The sequence below is a fragment of the Rhinolophus sinicus genome, linkage group LG04, assembly GCF_036562045.2.
Source record: "Rhinolophus sinicus isolate RSC01 linkage group LG04, ASM3656204v1, whole genome shotgun sequence".
Taxonomy (NCBI): Eukaryota; Metazoa; Chordata; class Mammalia; order Chiroptera; family Rhinolophidae; genus Rhinolophus; species Rhinolophus sinicus.
The window spans coordinates 189,047,845-189,062,851 of record NC_133754.1 but is presented as its reverse complement, the minus strand read 5'-3'; the positions used below and the strand labels follow the sequence as shown (position 1 = coordinate 189,062,851).

The following is a 15,007-nucleotide window of genomic DNA, read 5'->3' as shown; positions in this document are numbered from 1 at the left end:
GTATGTGCTCGGGGTGGCAACAAACAGCACCACCACACCCAAGGAAATGCAGTGAGGACACACACCCCTCGGGGACACTCCACAACCTGACCCTGACCCAGGGAAATAGCAGTAACCCACACAAAGAACATTCCAGATTAAGAAGACTAAGAAGGCACCACCAAGTGGCTGTCGCCCTGGCTGGATCCTACAACTGAAATGCTGCCCTGTGCTGGGAGGGCTTTAACGGGGCGACCAGCAGAGCCGAGCACGGCCCGGGTGGGGGCAGCAGGCCCCGACTGTGGTGCTACTGCAGCCGGCTGAGGGAGCAGCAACGAGGTACTGAGAGGTGAAGGGCCCCCGACACCCGTGGCTTCCTCATGCATCAGAAACGCACGGCTCCACGTGGGGAGAACACACAGCTGTGCACAGATGGTCAGGCTCAGAGAAATTCCCTGCACAACTTCTCACCATTCTGGAGTGTGAAGTACTCAAAGTCCAGGGGAAGCCGGCATCTGCCAGCTGATGATGCCCACCCAGCCGTCCAGCTGGACAGCCCAGCATGCCCAGTGCCAGGCTGAGTCCGTGCCTCGCAATCATGGCACAACTACCCACACCCCCTGCAAAAGGCTCCCTCCCACAAAAACGAAATGTTCAGGAGCCCAACTTCCGCGACAGAAGCTCGGGGACAATGGGCACCGCTTCCGGGAAAGTGCCAGACAACAGAGCGAGGAGGCTGCTGTCCACACATCCTCAACCCACTGGCCTTGCCACCAGTTCCAAACCCAGTCTCCTCCCCCACAGGAACACGGCAGTGCGGGTTCAGTAAAGACAACCTCCTTCGTCATGGGGCTGACAACCAGCCGAGAAGGCGCGCTAGGGATCCGAGGAGCTTTAGAGCAGACGTCGGACGGCCCTGTGCAGGCGATGGGGGGCCCTGGCCCTGCGACTCCAGCGTCATTACCCCAAGCACACGCACGCCCGTCACACACAATTTTCACCCGTCGCTTACCCCGAACACACACACCGGTCACACGTGACTCTCGCTCAGCAGGTGTGGCTCTATCATACACACTCAGAGGGCACACACAGCCAGGGGGTCCCTCATACCTGTCTGTGACTTTGTGGTGGCCACGTAGCACTGGTTTTGAGGTAGCGACTGGTGCAGGGGTGGGAAAGGGGGTAAGAGCGGCTGTCGTCCAAAGTCAGAAATGGTTTTGCTCATCTCCTCTTTTGGATCCTCGTGGTCTCGAGCGTCTCGGGGATCCTTGCTGGCTGCATGCTTCACAACAAAGACAACGAACAACTATAAGTACGCACAAGCAGATGGCCACTGGCACAGTGTGCCCAAAGTACAGCTCCTGGCCCCACAAGTGCCCGTCGTCCGAGTAGTTACTGAGAGAGGACGACGCTGCGCCTGGCCCCAGGAACCCAGGTCAGCGTGTGAGCCAAGGACGTGTTGACACTTGTACAGTAAAGGAGAGCAGTGACGGCCTGAGGCAACACCTACGTATTCTCAAGCTGGCCCCGCACAGAGAAAGTCTGCCCACCACGCCAGACCCTGCGCTCGGTAATAAACTATTACCGAGTTAAAAACACCCGGGAGGCAGCATCAGAAAGCTCTCCTAAGGTGCCCGCCAGGTGATCACAGCTGGCGGCCCCATGCAAAAGCCCCATGGTGTATGTGCCACATGGCACTGTAACAACTCCCTACTCACGGCGGGGCCCAGCTCATAACTCTGCCTCCATCCCCAGCTTTCCAGGACTCGGGCACCTGCAATACCAACATTGAGCCCGGCCCTGCCTTCAGCCCAGACTGCCCGACCCACCAGCCCCTACAGCCTTGAGATGGTTTTGTCCCAAACCCAATGCGATTCAACCAAGTTTCCTCAGGCACGCAGTAGGTGGAATAAATAGTCAAGTAATATGCATCTTTCAACAAACACGGCTGCAAAAGCTGGGCATCCACACACAAAAGAAGGGAGTTGGACCCTCACTAGATACAAAAACTCAGACTGAATCAAAGACCTAAAACTATAAAACTCTCACAACGAAATGGTGAAAGTTTCATGACATCATACTTGACAATGAACTCGAGTATAAAACCCAAAGCACAGGCAACAAAAAACAAATAAATTGAACTTTTCCAAATTAACAACTTCTGGGGCCAGCCCGGTGGCTCAGGTGGTTGGAGCGCCGCGCTCCTACGCTGAGGTCGCCAGTTCAATTCCCACATGGGCCAGTGAGCTGCGCCCTCTATAGCTAAGACTGTGAACAACGGCTCTCTCTGGAGCTGGGCTGCCGTGAGCGGCTAGAGGTTGGCATGAGCTGCCCCGGGTTGCTGTGCTGCCATGGGCTACCGTGTGCTGCCAGGAGGAGCCAGTGGCCAGCGTGAGTGGCTGGCAGCCATCGTGAGCAGCCGGCAGCTGGCGAGAGCTGCCATGAGCTGCTGTAAGCGGCTGACCAGCGACCAGCAACCGACTGCCTCAGCCACGGGGAAGCGCAAAGCTCATAACACCAGCCTGGGCCACGGAGCTGTGTCCTACACAACTAGACTGAGAAAAAAACGGCTTGAACCAGAGTGGAGGGGAGGCAGAAGAAAGGGGGAGGGAGCTATCCTCAGGGGGTAAAACTTCACTTTTGCAAAGGAATGTGCAAGGTGATGCGTATAAAAATTATTTTTTAAAAAATTAAAAACTTCTGTGCATCAAAGGACACAAACAATAGAGTAAAAAGGTAGCCCAAGGAATGGGAGAAAATATTTGCAAGTCATATATCTGATAAGGGATTAATATAAAAAATACACAAAGAATTCAACGACTCAACATAACAACCCGATTGAAAAATGAGAAAAGCATCTGAATAGACATTTCTCCAAAGACCACAAACGGCCAACCAGCACATGTAAAGGTACTCAACGTCTCTAGTCATCAGGGAAATGCAGATCAAAACCACGCTGAGATACCACCTCACACCCATTAAAATGGCTACTATAAAAAATTTAAAAAAACACACCAAAAAACAAAATTGTCAATTATACCTCAATTTAAACAAAACAAAAACGTGCTGGCGAGGATGTGGAGAAGAGGGAAGCCTCGTGCACTGCTGGGGGGAATGTGAAACGGAGCAGCCGCCGTGGAAGATTATATATGCAGGTTCCTCAAAAAGCTAAAAACAGAACTACCCTGTGACCCAGTGATCCCACTCCTGGGTAGGCACCTAAAGAACTGGAAGCAGGTCTCAGAGGGAGATTTGCACCCCACGTCCACAGCAGCCCGGGGGTGGGGTGGGAGCACCCCCAGTGTCCACTGACAGAGGACCGGATACACCAAACGGGGTCCCTCCACACAGTGGAGCGTCACAGCCCTGAAAGGAAGGAGGTCCTGACACCCGCTACCACGTGGATGGACCCTGAGGACACTGTGCTCAGTGAAACGAGCCAGTCCCAGGACAAACCCTGCAGGACCCCCTCACAGGAGGTCCCCAGAGGAGCCAGATTCAGAGACAGGAAGTAGATGGGGGACCAGGGCTGGGGAGGGGTGGGTGTGAGTGTTTAATGGGGACAGGGTGTCAGTTTGGGGAGATGAGAAAGTCCTGGAGATGATGGAGGGCGTGGCTGCACAACGTGAGACTGCGCCTAAGGCCACTGAGCTGGCACCAAAACGTGGCTGAGAGTATGATATGTGTCACGTGTTTTACCACACTTTAAAAACAATGCGTCCCCATCTCTGAGTCAGGCCAACATGCCGCTGGGGCCCAGCCTGGGTTCAGCCCATGCAGCTGGGTTCTCACGGCCTCCCCCAGGGGACCCACTCAGCCAGAACTCAGCAGCCCTGTGGGCCTGTCAGGACTGCGTCTGTCCCGCTTGGGGCTGTGGGGCTGTGGGCACGGCCCATCCTGCAGGGCTCTGTGACAGCCCCCCCAACACCCACCAGCAGCCCACCCTAGGCACGAAGGGCTCTGCTTGAACGTGACTCAGCAGCTCTGTGAAGAGCTTCAGTCTGCCTCCAACACGCCCGGCGATGCCTGTGTCTGAAGGCAGGAAGCAGACACTGCTCCCTTCACGCACAGCACAGCCCCACCCGCCCCAGTCACGGCTCAGTCAGGCACTGCAAAGTCCCAGAGAGAAAGCGGAGTCGCCCCAACATGAGGTGCCCAGTCCAACAGGACAGCAGTTAAGCCAGACAGTAAAAGAACCTTCACTAACGTCTTGGGAAGGACAGGACAAGACACGGCTAAAAGCATGGCTTTCTTAACTGAAAGGGCCAATTGGAGGTCTGAGTATGAAAAAATAGTTGTCAAAACTAAAAATATCAACCTGCGGAATGACCAGCGAGAACATCAGAGCCAGTGAGGAACTAGACGCAGGGAGCAGCCATCCACGCACGTCCCCAGACCCGCAGTCTGTCCCACAGGCCCGTGGGAGGGCTGCAAAGAGGACAGCACGCTGGCCCACGACGCCGGATGATCGGACTGATGTCAGACGCTGCCCAGCGATGCCAGGCCCATGCACTCCCACGGGGGCCTGACCACAAACCTAGACTTCACCCTGCGCCGAGACAACAGGGATCTGGGAGAGCAAACGTGACTGCAGACAGACAGACAGAGAGACGAGCTGCTGGCAGCAAACCCTGAGCGCCCAGTGCGAACTCAGGAAAGGCCACCTGTCCTCAACAAAACCCTGAGCCAGTCGTGGCTGAGTGTGAGGACGAAGGAGACCTGGGCGTGTCTTCAGTGCGGTCCCTTGTCCCCTCCCATCTGTGACACTTCCTATTACTCATTTCCCAGTGAGACAGGGGAGGGTGGGTGTGAAGCTGGCAGGACACCCGCCAGGCCCAGCGCAGAGGAGGCGCAGTGTCCAGGCAGGCAGGAGCAGCTACAAGACCAAGCCCGGGGAGTGGCCGACAGGGGCCCCCTGCAGAGCCGCTCTTGTCCCGACCCTTCACAGCCCCCAGGCCACCACCAGCCGGGTGACCACTGCTATTCCCTGACCCTTCCCCTTTGTGCAGTCGTCCATCTGCCATCACCACACCCAAAGAGGAGACAGAGGAAACAGCGCGAGCGGCGCGACAGCAGCCCGGCGACGGGCACATTACCAGGCCCAGGGCAGGTTTCGGCATGGTCTTCCGTGCCCTGTGAACCTTGACGTCAGCGCCTGGGGCTGGAGGCTTCTTGTCCTCTGCGTCTCTACTCCCGTCCCCGGGCTTGGCTGGCACTGTGGCTGGCATCTGAGCAAAAGCACCGGGAGTCCTCCCTCTGCCGGCCGCTGCAGGCAGGGTTTTTGCGGCATGACCAGGCAGAGCAGGTGCCACAGTACTGGGGCCCCGCGAGGGCGGCTCCGGCGGGGCTGCTTTACTCAGCACGAGCCCGTTGCTCCCGACGACAGCGGTCTGCGTGAGGTCGTCAGCGCGGACATGATTTTGCTTCCCCACTTCAGCGTCTCTTTCTGAAATCCCGTTCTCCGCGATCCGGGTGAGTCTATTGGTACCTTCCGGGGGGCTGCCGTGTGCAGTTTCCTGAGTGTGCTCTGCTGAGTTGAGGTGCCTGCTGGCATCGCTCCGCTCACAGGGCCCATTGGCTTCACCATCGGCGGCCACGGGGACCTCTCCTGCCGGCCTGTCGGCGGGGCCTTCATCGGCGGCCATAGAGGGCTCTGCGGACAGAGGAGAAGAGTTAGTGGCTGCACTCACACCACAGCTACAATTTCACATGAAACTGTTGGGAACTGGCGTCTACTTCACGTACAAACATGTACATTCAGATGGACTAAGTATAAAACACGGTCTTAGACCTTCAGTTTAGTCAGATGGTGAAGTCTGCGGAAGACCAGGTCAGAGAAGGGGAGTCTGCCCTGAGCCCACACAATGGGCTGCCTGTCACCCTGCAGTCCTGCCAAGGGACAGTCTGTAGTCAGAGGCACAAGATAAACCATGGCGCAGGCTGAGGCACCGGCCTGGGCACGGCCGAGAGAGAAAACGAGGCTTCCACAGCAGCTTCACAAAAGTAGTTAGAGGAAACGGGTCCTAAACCCCGAAAGGGCCTTACGCTCATGTGTGCAGCCGGAGCCCCGCTCTGAAGCTGTGGTAACACCCTGGCTGACCGGTCGGGGTCGGTCACAAAGAACTGTACTTCCCATCAGGAGACCCACAAGCACGTGTAACCTCAATGACTGCAGCTCTCAGGCCTGGAATACGGCCCAGGGTGCAGATCGCAGTCGAGGCCCCACCAGTCATGGTCCCCCGGCCCCGACTCTACAGGTTCCGCCTCCCACGCTTCGCCAGGCATGGTGTACGCTGTCCCCCCACCCCTAGAGTGAAAGTTGACAAGGCAGGGTTTTGTCTGCCGATCCCCTGCTGCATCCTGAGCATACAAACAGGCCCTGGCACGTGACGCAGTAAGTACTTTCTGAATGAAAACATGATGACTAATTTTGAAAAGCCCACCACAGGTGGGCACTTACTTAGCTTGGAGAAGGTGACAACGCACACAGTGCAGCAAACACGCTCGTTCAGACATATTAAATGAATCCCACCTACGGTCAGAAACAACCTGAGGCCATCCGCTAACAGACAAGTGCTAACACAGGGTGGGAGAACTGGCCCTCCAAAAGGGACAGGAAGAAATGAGGACCCAGGACTGGAAATGACGGGATGGAACCCGTCCTCTGCACCTCACACAATCGCTCACTTTTAAAGACAGACTGAATTAGCAGCTAAAACACAAGAGCAATACGGCTGAGCTCGAAATCGAGAGAAAACCCACAGGCATTTTTCTACGCCAGCATGAAGTAGAAAGTACAAGAGGGGAAAGAAGACACTGTTCACAAAAGCAGGAGAACTGCAAGGGGTGCAGACTTTTAGCACAGATTCCCCAAAGCCTCCGAGGAGGAGAAAACTTAATTAAAGCATTTCATGATCCACAATAGATGACAAAAACACCAAGATGTCAAGTCACGTCAAATTCAATCTATAAACTCAGTGATGTCCCATGGGTGTCAGCGGGGCACCGAGCAGCGCCACAGGCCTCTTCTGAAGTCAGGCAGAAACAGCGGCAAAGGCACCGGCACAGGCTCCCGACGGTCAGGCCAGGCGGTGGCCGCGGACGCCGGCTGCAGCGGGACCAGCCCCAGTCCAGCCCTGCAGGTCTGACCCTGGGAACTCAGGCGGGACCCGCACGTCCGGCCTCCGAAACCTCTGCTGCTGCTGCACGTGCGCTCTTCAGCTGAGGAGCCTCACCCTGGACGGCCTGCAAACCTCGCAGTGAACACGGGAACACGCAGGGAAACAGACTTACGGCCTAGACACAGGGAGAAGTTTGGGGACACACCAAAGGCATAACTCGCAACGGTAACAGGAAAAAGACGAATCTGATTACAAAGTGTGACGTAAGCAGAAAGGTACTGGGTTTTCTGACCCTGGCTCCTGACACAGAGTTGCTAAACGCCTCGCAATTTCCTGGGTGACAGGAGTATCTTTTGCTCTAATGAGGAGACTCTGCGTGGCTCCTGGAAGCGGCTGGTCACCAGCAAGTGTCAGCCACAATCAGAAGCTTAGAACATTCAGCCCAGCACCCACATCCGGAGAGAGGGATGAGCTGGAAACTGAGTTACTAACCTATCCTAGCAGGCCTACATGATGAAGCCTCGGTGAATCCCTTGAGCCACGGGCTCAGAGAGCATCCAGACTGGGGGCACATCCATGCAGGGAGAGTGTGGGGTGTAGGGTGTGGACGCCCGTGCCCCGCCCTCTACCCCTGGCCCTGTGCATCTCCTCCATCTGCCTGTTAGTTGTAGCCTTTATAATGAACTGGTAACAATAAGTAAAGTGTTTCCCTGAGTTCTGAGTGTTCCAGCAAATTACCAAACCTGAACAGGGGTCCCGGGGAACCTCCAGTTTGCAGCCAGTTGGTCAGAAGTCCTGGGGACCTTTGGCTTGTGGCTGCCCTCTGAAGTGGGGGCAGTCTTGCAGAACTGAGCCCTGAGCGTGTGGCATCTGACACCATCTCCAGGGAGGTAGTGTCGGAAGGCAAATGAACTGGAGGGCAGGAGCTGGCGTCTCAGAGAAGTGGAGAACTGCTGAGTGGGGGAGCCCATACGCTGTGCAGAAGTGCTGTGAGAGCATGAGTAAAGAAGGTTCTTACACCTGGAATTCCAGCGTCTGTATCCCACAGTATTCTGAAATTCCGCTCAGTGCAATCGATCAAGCAAGAAAAAGGAACAAGAGGCTCAGAAAGCAGCGGCGTAATCTATTCCTAGCTGACAGGACCCTGTCTGTACAAAGCCAGAGTAACCAGTATGGAAGCTACCCGAAGCAATGACTGAATTTGGAAAGATTAATTATAAAAAGGAACTTGATCTAAACCTCATCAGACCTTACATAAAAATTAACTCAAAATAAAAAAGAAACGTAGATAAAAGATCTAAAACTAGGAAACATTTAGAAAAAAATACAAAAAACCTTCGGGATCGGGATCTAGGCCACTTGTCTTACCTTTTACACCAAAAGCACAAAAATCCCTAAAAGCAAAACTGATAAAGTTGCACTTCCTCAAGCCAACAACTTCTAAACCGCCCAGCCACAAATGTAACCCACGAGGAGACCCCACACCTCACACCCAGAGACACTGTAATAAAAGACGGACACGCCAGGGTGGGCGACACTGGGGCCTCGTTTCCCACGGTGGGTGCTGGGAAACTGAACGGGGCACATGTGCTGGAAACAGTTTGGGTGGTTTCTTATAAAACTAAACATACACACTTACCTGTGAAAGCAAAAGCACCCGTGAGCATCCATCCCAGAGATGGAAAGTTATGACCAAACAGAAGTGAACACAAATGCTCACAGCGGCCTCACTCTGACAGATGAGAACTGGAAACGACCCCATGTCCTTCAGCCAGTACGTGGGGAAGTAAACTGGCCCGTCCACATGTGGAACGCACTCAGGGACAAAGAGGAACAACAAACTACCGACACAGGAAGTGACTTGGATGAGACCCAAAGAATCGTGCTGAGAGAAAAGAAAACTGCAATCCCAAAGGCAGGATACAGTACAATGCCATTTATGTAACATATTTTAATGGAAAAGACTGCAGAACTAAGCAGCAGATTACTGGCTGCCAGGGATAAAATGCACGGTGATGGAAGTGAGGGACCGAAGTGTGGTGACACAGGGTAACAGGGTGGGTTGGGGGAACCGTGTGATGGAAAGGCTCAGTATCTTGACAGTGGGTGGACGCATGAACCTACACATGTGATAAAAATGCAGAGATAAATGCACACACAAACGAGTACTTGAAAAACTGGGGCAGCTGAGCATGACCGCATCAGTGTCGAGCTCCTGGTGGAGAATGTGCTACAGATGTTGCCACCTGGGGAAACTGGGTGAAGGGCACATGAGCTCTCACGTCATTAGTTTTATAACTGCATGTGAACCTATAATTATCTCAAAATAAATTTCAATTAGAAAAGATAAACTGCAAATCTATATGCTAGCAATAAAGAATTAGAAAATAAAAATTTAAACACACCATTTACAACAGTCTAAGAAAATACAAAATAATCAGGGGTGAAGAACTGTACACTGAAAAATATAACGTGTGGGTAAGAAAAACTAAATAAATAGAGTGATTCTGCTTGTTCACACACCAGAAAACTCAATCCTCAGTCACACATGTGAGTCGAGCAACAGGAGTCTGACCAAGTGAAAGAAGGTTCTCAGTGACGTTTCAGTCGAGATCCCAAATGGCTATTGTTTGAGTACTAGGGCTGAACTCCACCTGTTACCTGGATAAAATTCCTCAAGTAACAACAACAAACCAACCTCTGATGGGATGTTGCTCCTTTTCAGTGCTAAAAATGTTTGTAAATAGGCTGAGAAGAGGCCAAACTCGTCTGCAAGTTTATTTATCAAGTATCCTAAAAAAGCCCAAGAATTTATTTGGAAAAAAGATAACCAAATCCAACATCATAGCCAATGCACCAACTATACTATTCAAAAATTATGAGATGAAGAAATCAAGAGAATCCATAATGAAAAGTCAATGAAACACCCATGAGTGACAGATGCTGAAGCCAGCAGGTATGCATGTTAAACATTGCTATTAGAGGCTGGCCCGGTGGCTCAGGCGGTTAGAGCTCCGTGCTCCTAACTCCGAAGGCTGCCGGTCCGATTCCCACATGGGCCAGTGGGCTCTCAGCCACAAGGTTGCCAGTTCAACTCCTCAAGTCCCGCAAGGGATGGTGGGCTCCACCCCCTGCAACTAAGATTGAATACAGCACCTTGAGCTGAGCTGCCACTGAGCTCCCGGATGGCTCAGTTGTTTGGAGCGTGCCCTCTCACAACGGCAAATGGACGTGGAGCTGAGCTGCACCCTCCACAACTAAGACTGAAAGGACAACAACTTGAAGCTGAACGGCACCCTCCACTACTAAGATTGAAAGGACAATAACTTGACTTGGGAAAAAAAAAAAAGTCCTGGAAGTGCACACTGTTCCCCAATAAAGTCCTGTTCCCCTTCCCCCCCACCAAAAAATTTTAAATTTAAAAAAAATTTTAAAAATCGCTATTATAGATAGCACTGCAAATATTGAAAGGAGACTATGAACACAGAAAACTACAAGATCGAAAGATACCCGCACTACACGCATCCACCCAAGTGGAAGCTGTAAACATGGAAACAGGATCTGCAAGGAGTTATCATAAGACAACCCTCGCATCAGACCAGACACAACAGAAAAGATCAGAGAACCTGAAGACACACCACAGACTCTATGCAAAGTAAGCCCAGAGAGAAGAAAGGCTGAGAAGTGAATCAAGCCTACCTGAACTGCGGGATTATTTCAAAACAGACTTTGCAGTGCCCACAATGGAAGGAAGTAAAAACACGTACATTTGAAAAAACAATGGCTGGAAAATGTTTTTTTGCCAAATATTTTCCAAATTTGATGAAAACAATAAAATCAGTGAACAAAAGCAGCATACTGAACTCCAGGCAAGACAGGCACAAACCGATCAAACACAACATAATCAAACTGCTGAGAACCAGTGACAGAGAAAGTCTTAAAGCAATCAGATAAGAGGAGACAGCACATACAGAGAAAACGGTAAGAATGACTCCCCGTTTCTGCTTCAACACTAAGCAAGCAGGAAGCCATGGGACATCTTTAAACTGTTGGAGGAAAAAACTATTCTCCTAAAATTCTATACCCAACACAATATCCTTCAAACAGTATTTTCAGACAAACAGAAGCTGAGAAAATTAGTCACCAGCAGAAAAGCACATCAAATAATGTTAAACGCAGTTCTTCAGGTGGTAGGGAAATGACACCACATGGCAACTCCTCTACGAAAAGGAGTCCCGAGTACCAGAAATGATAAACATGTGAGGAACTATAAGAATTTACTTTCTCACTAAAAATTTTTGTTAAAAGAAAACCGAATGTTTAAAGTAATAAACATAATAACAATGTGTACTGTGGCTTATAACAGTTGTAGAAGTAAAACCTGGAATAGCAGCACAAAGCACAAGAGGAAGAAATGGAATTAATTATGTTTAAAATAACGTATCACACACAGAGTCGCATAATGATTTTTAAGGTACACTGACTAAAGGCGAACACTGTGAGCCCAAGAGCAAACATTGAGAAAAAAAAGAAAGGGGTAAAGCTAATAAGCCAATAGAGGAGATGATAAGGAAAAGAATCATAAAAAATATTCAGCTCAAAAGAATGCAGTAACAGAGGAACAAAGGAAAAAAGGACAACACGATCCAATTAAAACAAAACAAATCGATGACCTAAACACTCCAATAAGAAGGCTGAGACTGTCAGGCTGGATAAAATAGTGAGGCCCTATTATGTGGTATGTATAAGAAACCCTTTACATGTGTGTTTTAAGACACAGGTTAAATGTAAAAGTACGAGAAAAAAATTCAGCATACAAGCCATTAGCAGACGAAAGCTCCAATGACACATTAAACTAAGTAGATTTCAGACAAAGGGACGTTAACTACTTGTAGCTGACATGACCTTATATATAGAAATTCCCAAGGAAGTCCAAAGAGCTATTAGAAATAAGCGAGTTCAGCAAGGTTGCAAGATATGAGATCAACAAACAAACTATATTTCTATACAGTATCAATGAGCAAAATGAAAGAAAATAACTCCATTTGAAATAGCATCAAAAACGTAATACTTAGGAGTATATTTAACAAAAAAAAGTCAAGAACATGTGCACTGACAATTACAAAACATTATTGAGAGAAATTAAAAAAGACGTAACAGACAGAAAGCACCCCGTGTTCACAGCCTGTAAGACACCGACCACTCTGTTGAGATAGCGACACCCTGAAACTCATCTCCAGATTCAACAGTCCACATCAAAATTCCAGCTGGCTCACTTGCAGAAACTGACAAGCTGATCCTGAAACTCACAGGCAAAGTCAAGGGACCCAGTCTGGGCAAAAAACTAGACAGAAACTACAGTGGGAGACCTCATACATCCCCCACTTCAAAGTGGCAGCAGAAGAGGGTGCGGGTCCAACAAAAGGAAAGACGACCTGTCACCTGTGGGATGGAACTGAGAGTCCAAGACACACCCGCACATGCAGCTGAATGCCCGTCACCAGCGCAAGGACAGTGCACTGTGGGGAGAAGGGTCTTTTCAACCCATGGTGCTGGGACAACTGGGGACCCACTTGCAAAAGAATGAAGCTGGACCCTACTGTACTCCATATACGAAAATTAACTAAAAATGCATCAAACACCTAACTGTCAGCGGTAAAACTATAAAACTTTAAGAAAGCACAGGCATAAATCTTTGTGACTTTCCACTAAGCAAGGATTTCTGAGATGTTACACCAAAAGCACAAGAACTTAAGAAAAATCAAATAAACTGCACTTCGTCAAAATTAAAAACTTCTGTGCTTCACAGGACACCATCAAGAAAGTGAAAAGACAAGCCACAGAATGAAAGGAAATATTTGCGAATCACGTATCTGGTAAGAAACTTGTATCTCTAATATATATAGAATTCTGACAATTCAACAACAAAATCTATAGCCAATTTTGAAGACAGGCAAATGATCTCAAGTGACATCTCTCCAAAGAAGACACACATGGCCAAGGAGCAATGAAAAGATGCTCAATATCACTAGTCATCAGGGAAATGCAAACCGAACACAACGATGCCCCTTTGCACCCACTGAAGGGCGAGGAACAATGTGGTGGCAGGAGGTGGAGGGCTGCTGGGGGCTTGCCGCCAGGGGGAAGGGGAGAGCAGGCCTCGGTTAGGGCCGGTGTGGGGGGACTCGGCGCCTGGCATCATTCAGCACCACCTGCCCGAGAAAAGGCCTGGGGGGCCGGGAGGGCGTGTCCCCAAGGCCGTTTCCTGCTGCCCAGGACGACACACAGCCACGGCCTGTGAATGGGTGTGGCTCCATTCACAAGCCATGCTGTCCTCTGCCCACAACCTCTGCTGCCACCTACATGCCACCCTGACCAGGTGAGGGACACCTGAGTGGTCTCGGCTCTCAGTGCTGTGAATGAAGCCGCCATTAACATCTGTGCGACCTGTGTGTCACATTCAGTTTGCTGCGTGTACCTGAAATGTCTGCTTTTCCCTCTTTGAGAAGATTTTTCTTTTCTTTCTCGCCATCTTGTGTGCGTGCCTGTGTATCTGTCTAGGAAGGCGAGATGAGAAACTAGAGAATAAACCCAGTTTTGAAAAAGCAAAGAAGTAGGAGCCAGGGCAGGAAAAAGACGCGACACCAGCACGTCCTCCGGTCACGTGCAGTCACTGGAGGCCCAGGAGTGGCCGGCGCCCTTACCTTCCTCACGCAGCAGCTCGGTTTTCAGGCAGCGGTCCTGCTTCGTCTCCCCCTTCGCCGGGACGGCCTGCAGAAGAGAAACAGCTGTGAGCCTGGGTTCCCACCAGCGGCCTGGACATTCGCAGTGTGCCTTCTCCGAATGGGACCCCGTGTGAGTCAGAAGCACAGGTGATTCGCGGTGGAGGGACAGCTGGCACCCCCGGGAGGGGTGGTACTGGGAGCGGGCGGCAGCATCCATACTCGCTATGCTTTGGAGACGATGTTGTAATGAGAATGGTCAGCACACGCCTGCACGACGGCCCTAGTGCTGTGACAGGGATACCACAAACTGTCTGCGGGTTTCCTGCTGCTGACATACCCGCCTGAGAATCCCAAATGCCCAACGACCTGCCAAAAGTCACAGAAACGGATCATGAAGAGAATTACATGAAATCCCCCCATCACTAACACTTGCTCTGCTATATAGAGGCATGAACTGTACAAGTGTCTGGGACCATCTTCTGACAAAATTCTTGCCTTTGGGAAGGTCAGAGTCTGGGTGGAAAGTGACCAGAATCCCAAGCGCTCTTACCCGCATGTCTGCAGGGAGCAAAGGGGTCGGCAAGGGCCCTGCCCTACAGAATGTGCCGGAAAACTCCCCGAACACTGTATCGCTTCTGGAAGGTTTCCTCCAGAAGACAGAACAAAGTGCCCTCAGAATGTCCCTACTGAACCTTGGGCTCACTGCTGGTTTCCCTCGGTGCCAAGTGTGGCTCCTAAGAGCAGTGTTGACCCTGCCCTGTCACCCTAGACCACCCACCACCTCAAGGATACGCCTCCTTCCTCAGCGCTTCCAGAAGGCTCCCTCCCAGCAGCAGCTTGCTGAACTTGCCCAGACAGGCAGGCCAAAAGGGCGTGAGCGCGGCCCATATGCCTCCTGCCAATTCTAGCTTGGCCGGGGGTCTACGTGTGGCCCTCAAGCAGAGGGTCCTGGGGTCCCAAAGATTCTTTCAGGGGACCTGAGAGGACCAGGCTCCTAGAGGCACGTGCATACACACACAGGGGTGAGGTCCTGTCAGCATTGCATCTGCCAGGAGGGGAAGAGGTCAGACATTGTGCGTGGGCCGAGGCCAAGTACAATCAGCGAGCAGCTGGCCTCAGGGAGCAGCCGGACTCAGGCCAGGCCAACCCCCAGCAGTGTCTCCGCCGTCAGAGCCAGGAAGC

General features: G+C 51.4%; 1 protein-coding gene across 10 annotated transcripts in view; it reads right to left on the bottom strand.

Moving 5' to 3' along the window:
* EHMT1 (euchromatic histone lysine methyltransferase 1) overlaps nucleotides 1-15,007 on the bottom strand; it is a 126,042-nt gene that overhangs the window by 60,219 nt on the left and 50,816 nt on the right. For all 10 annotated transcript variants that reach the window (XR_012496030.1, XM_074331464.1, XM_074331466.1 and 7 more), the window contains exons 2-4: nucleotides 13,805-13,871; nucleotides 5,076-5,632; nucleotides 1,090-1,261 (exon numbers count right to left, since the gene is read on the bottom strand). Coding sequence is in view for 9 of the 10 variants with exons in the window: in XM_074331464.1 (XP_074187565.1) it covers nucleotides 1,090-1,261; nucleotides 5,076-5,632; nucleotides 13,805-13,871 (796 nt within the window). In the remaining variant the exon portion in view is untranslated. The remainder of the gene's footprint in view (nucleotides 1-1,089; nucleotides 1,262-5,075; nucleotides 5,633-13,804; nucleotides 13,872-15,007) is intronic.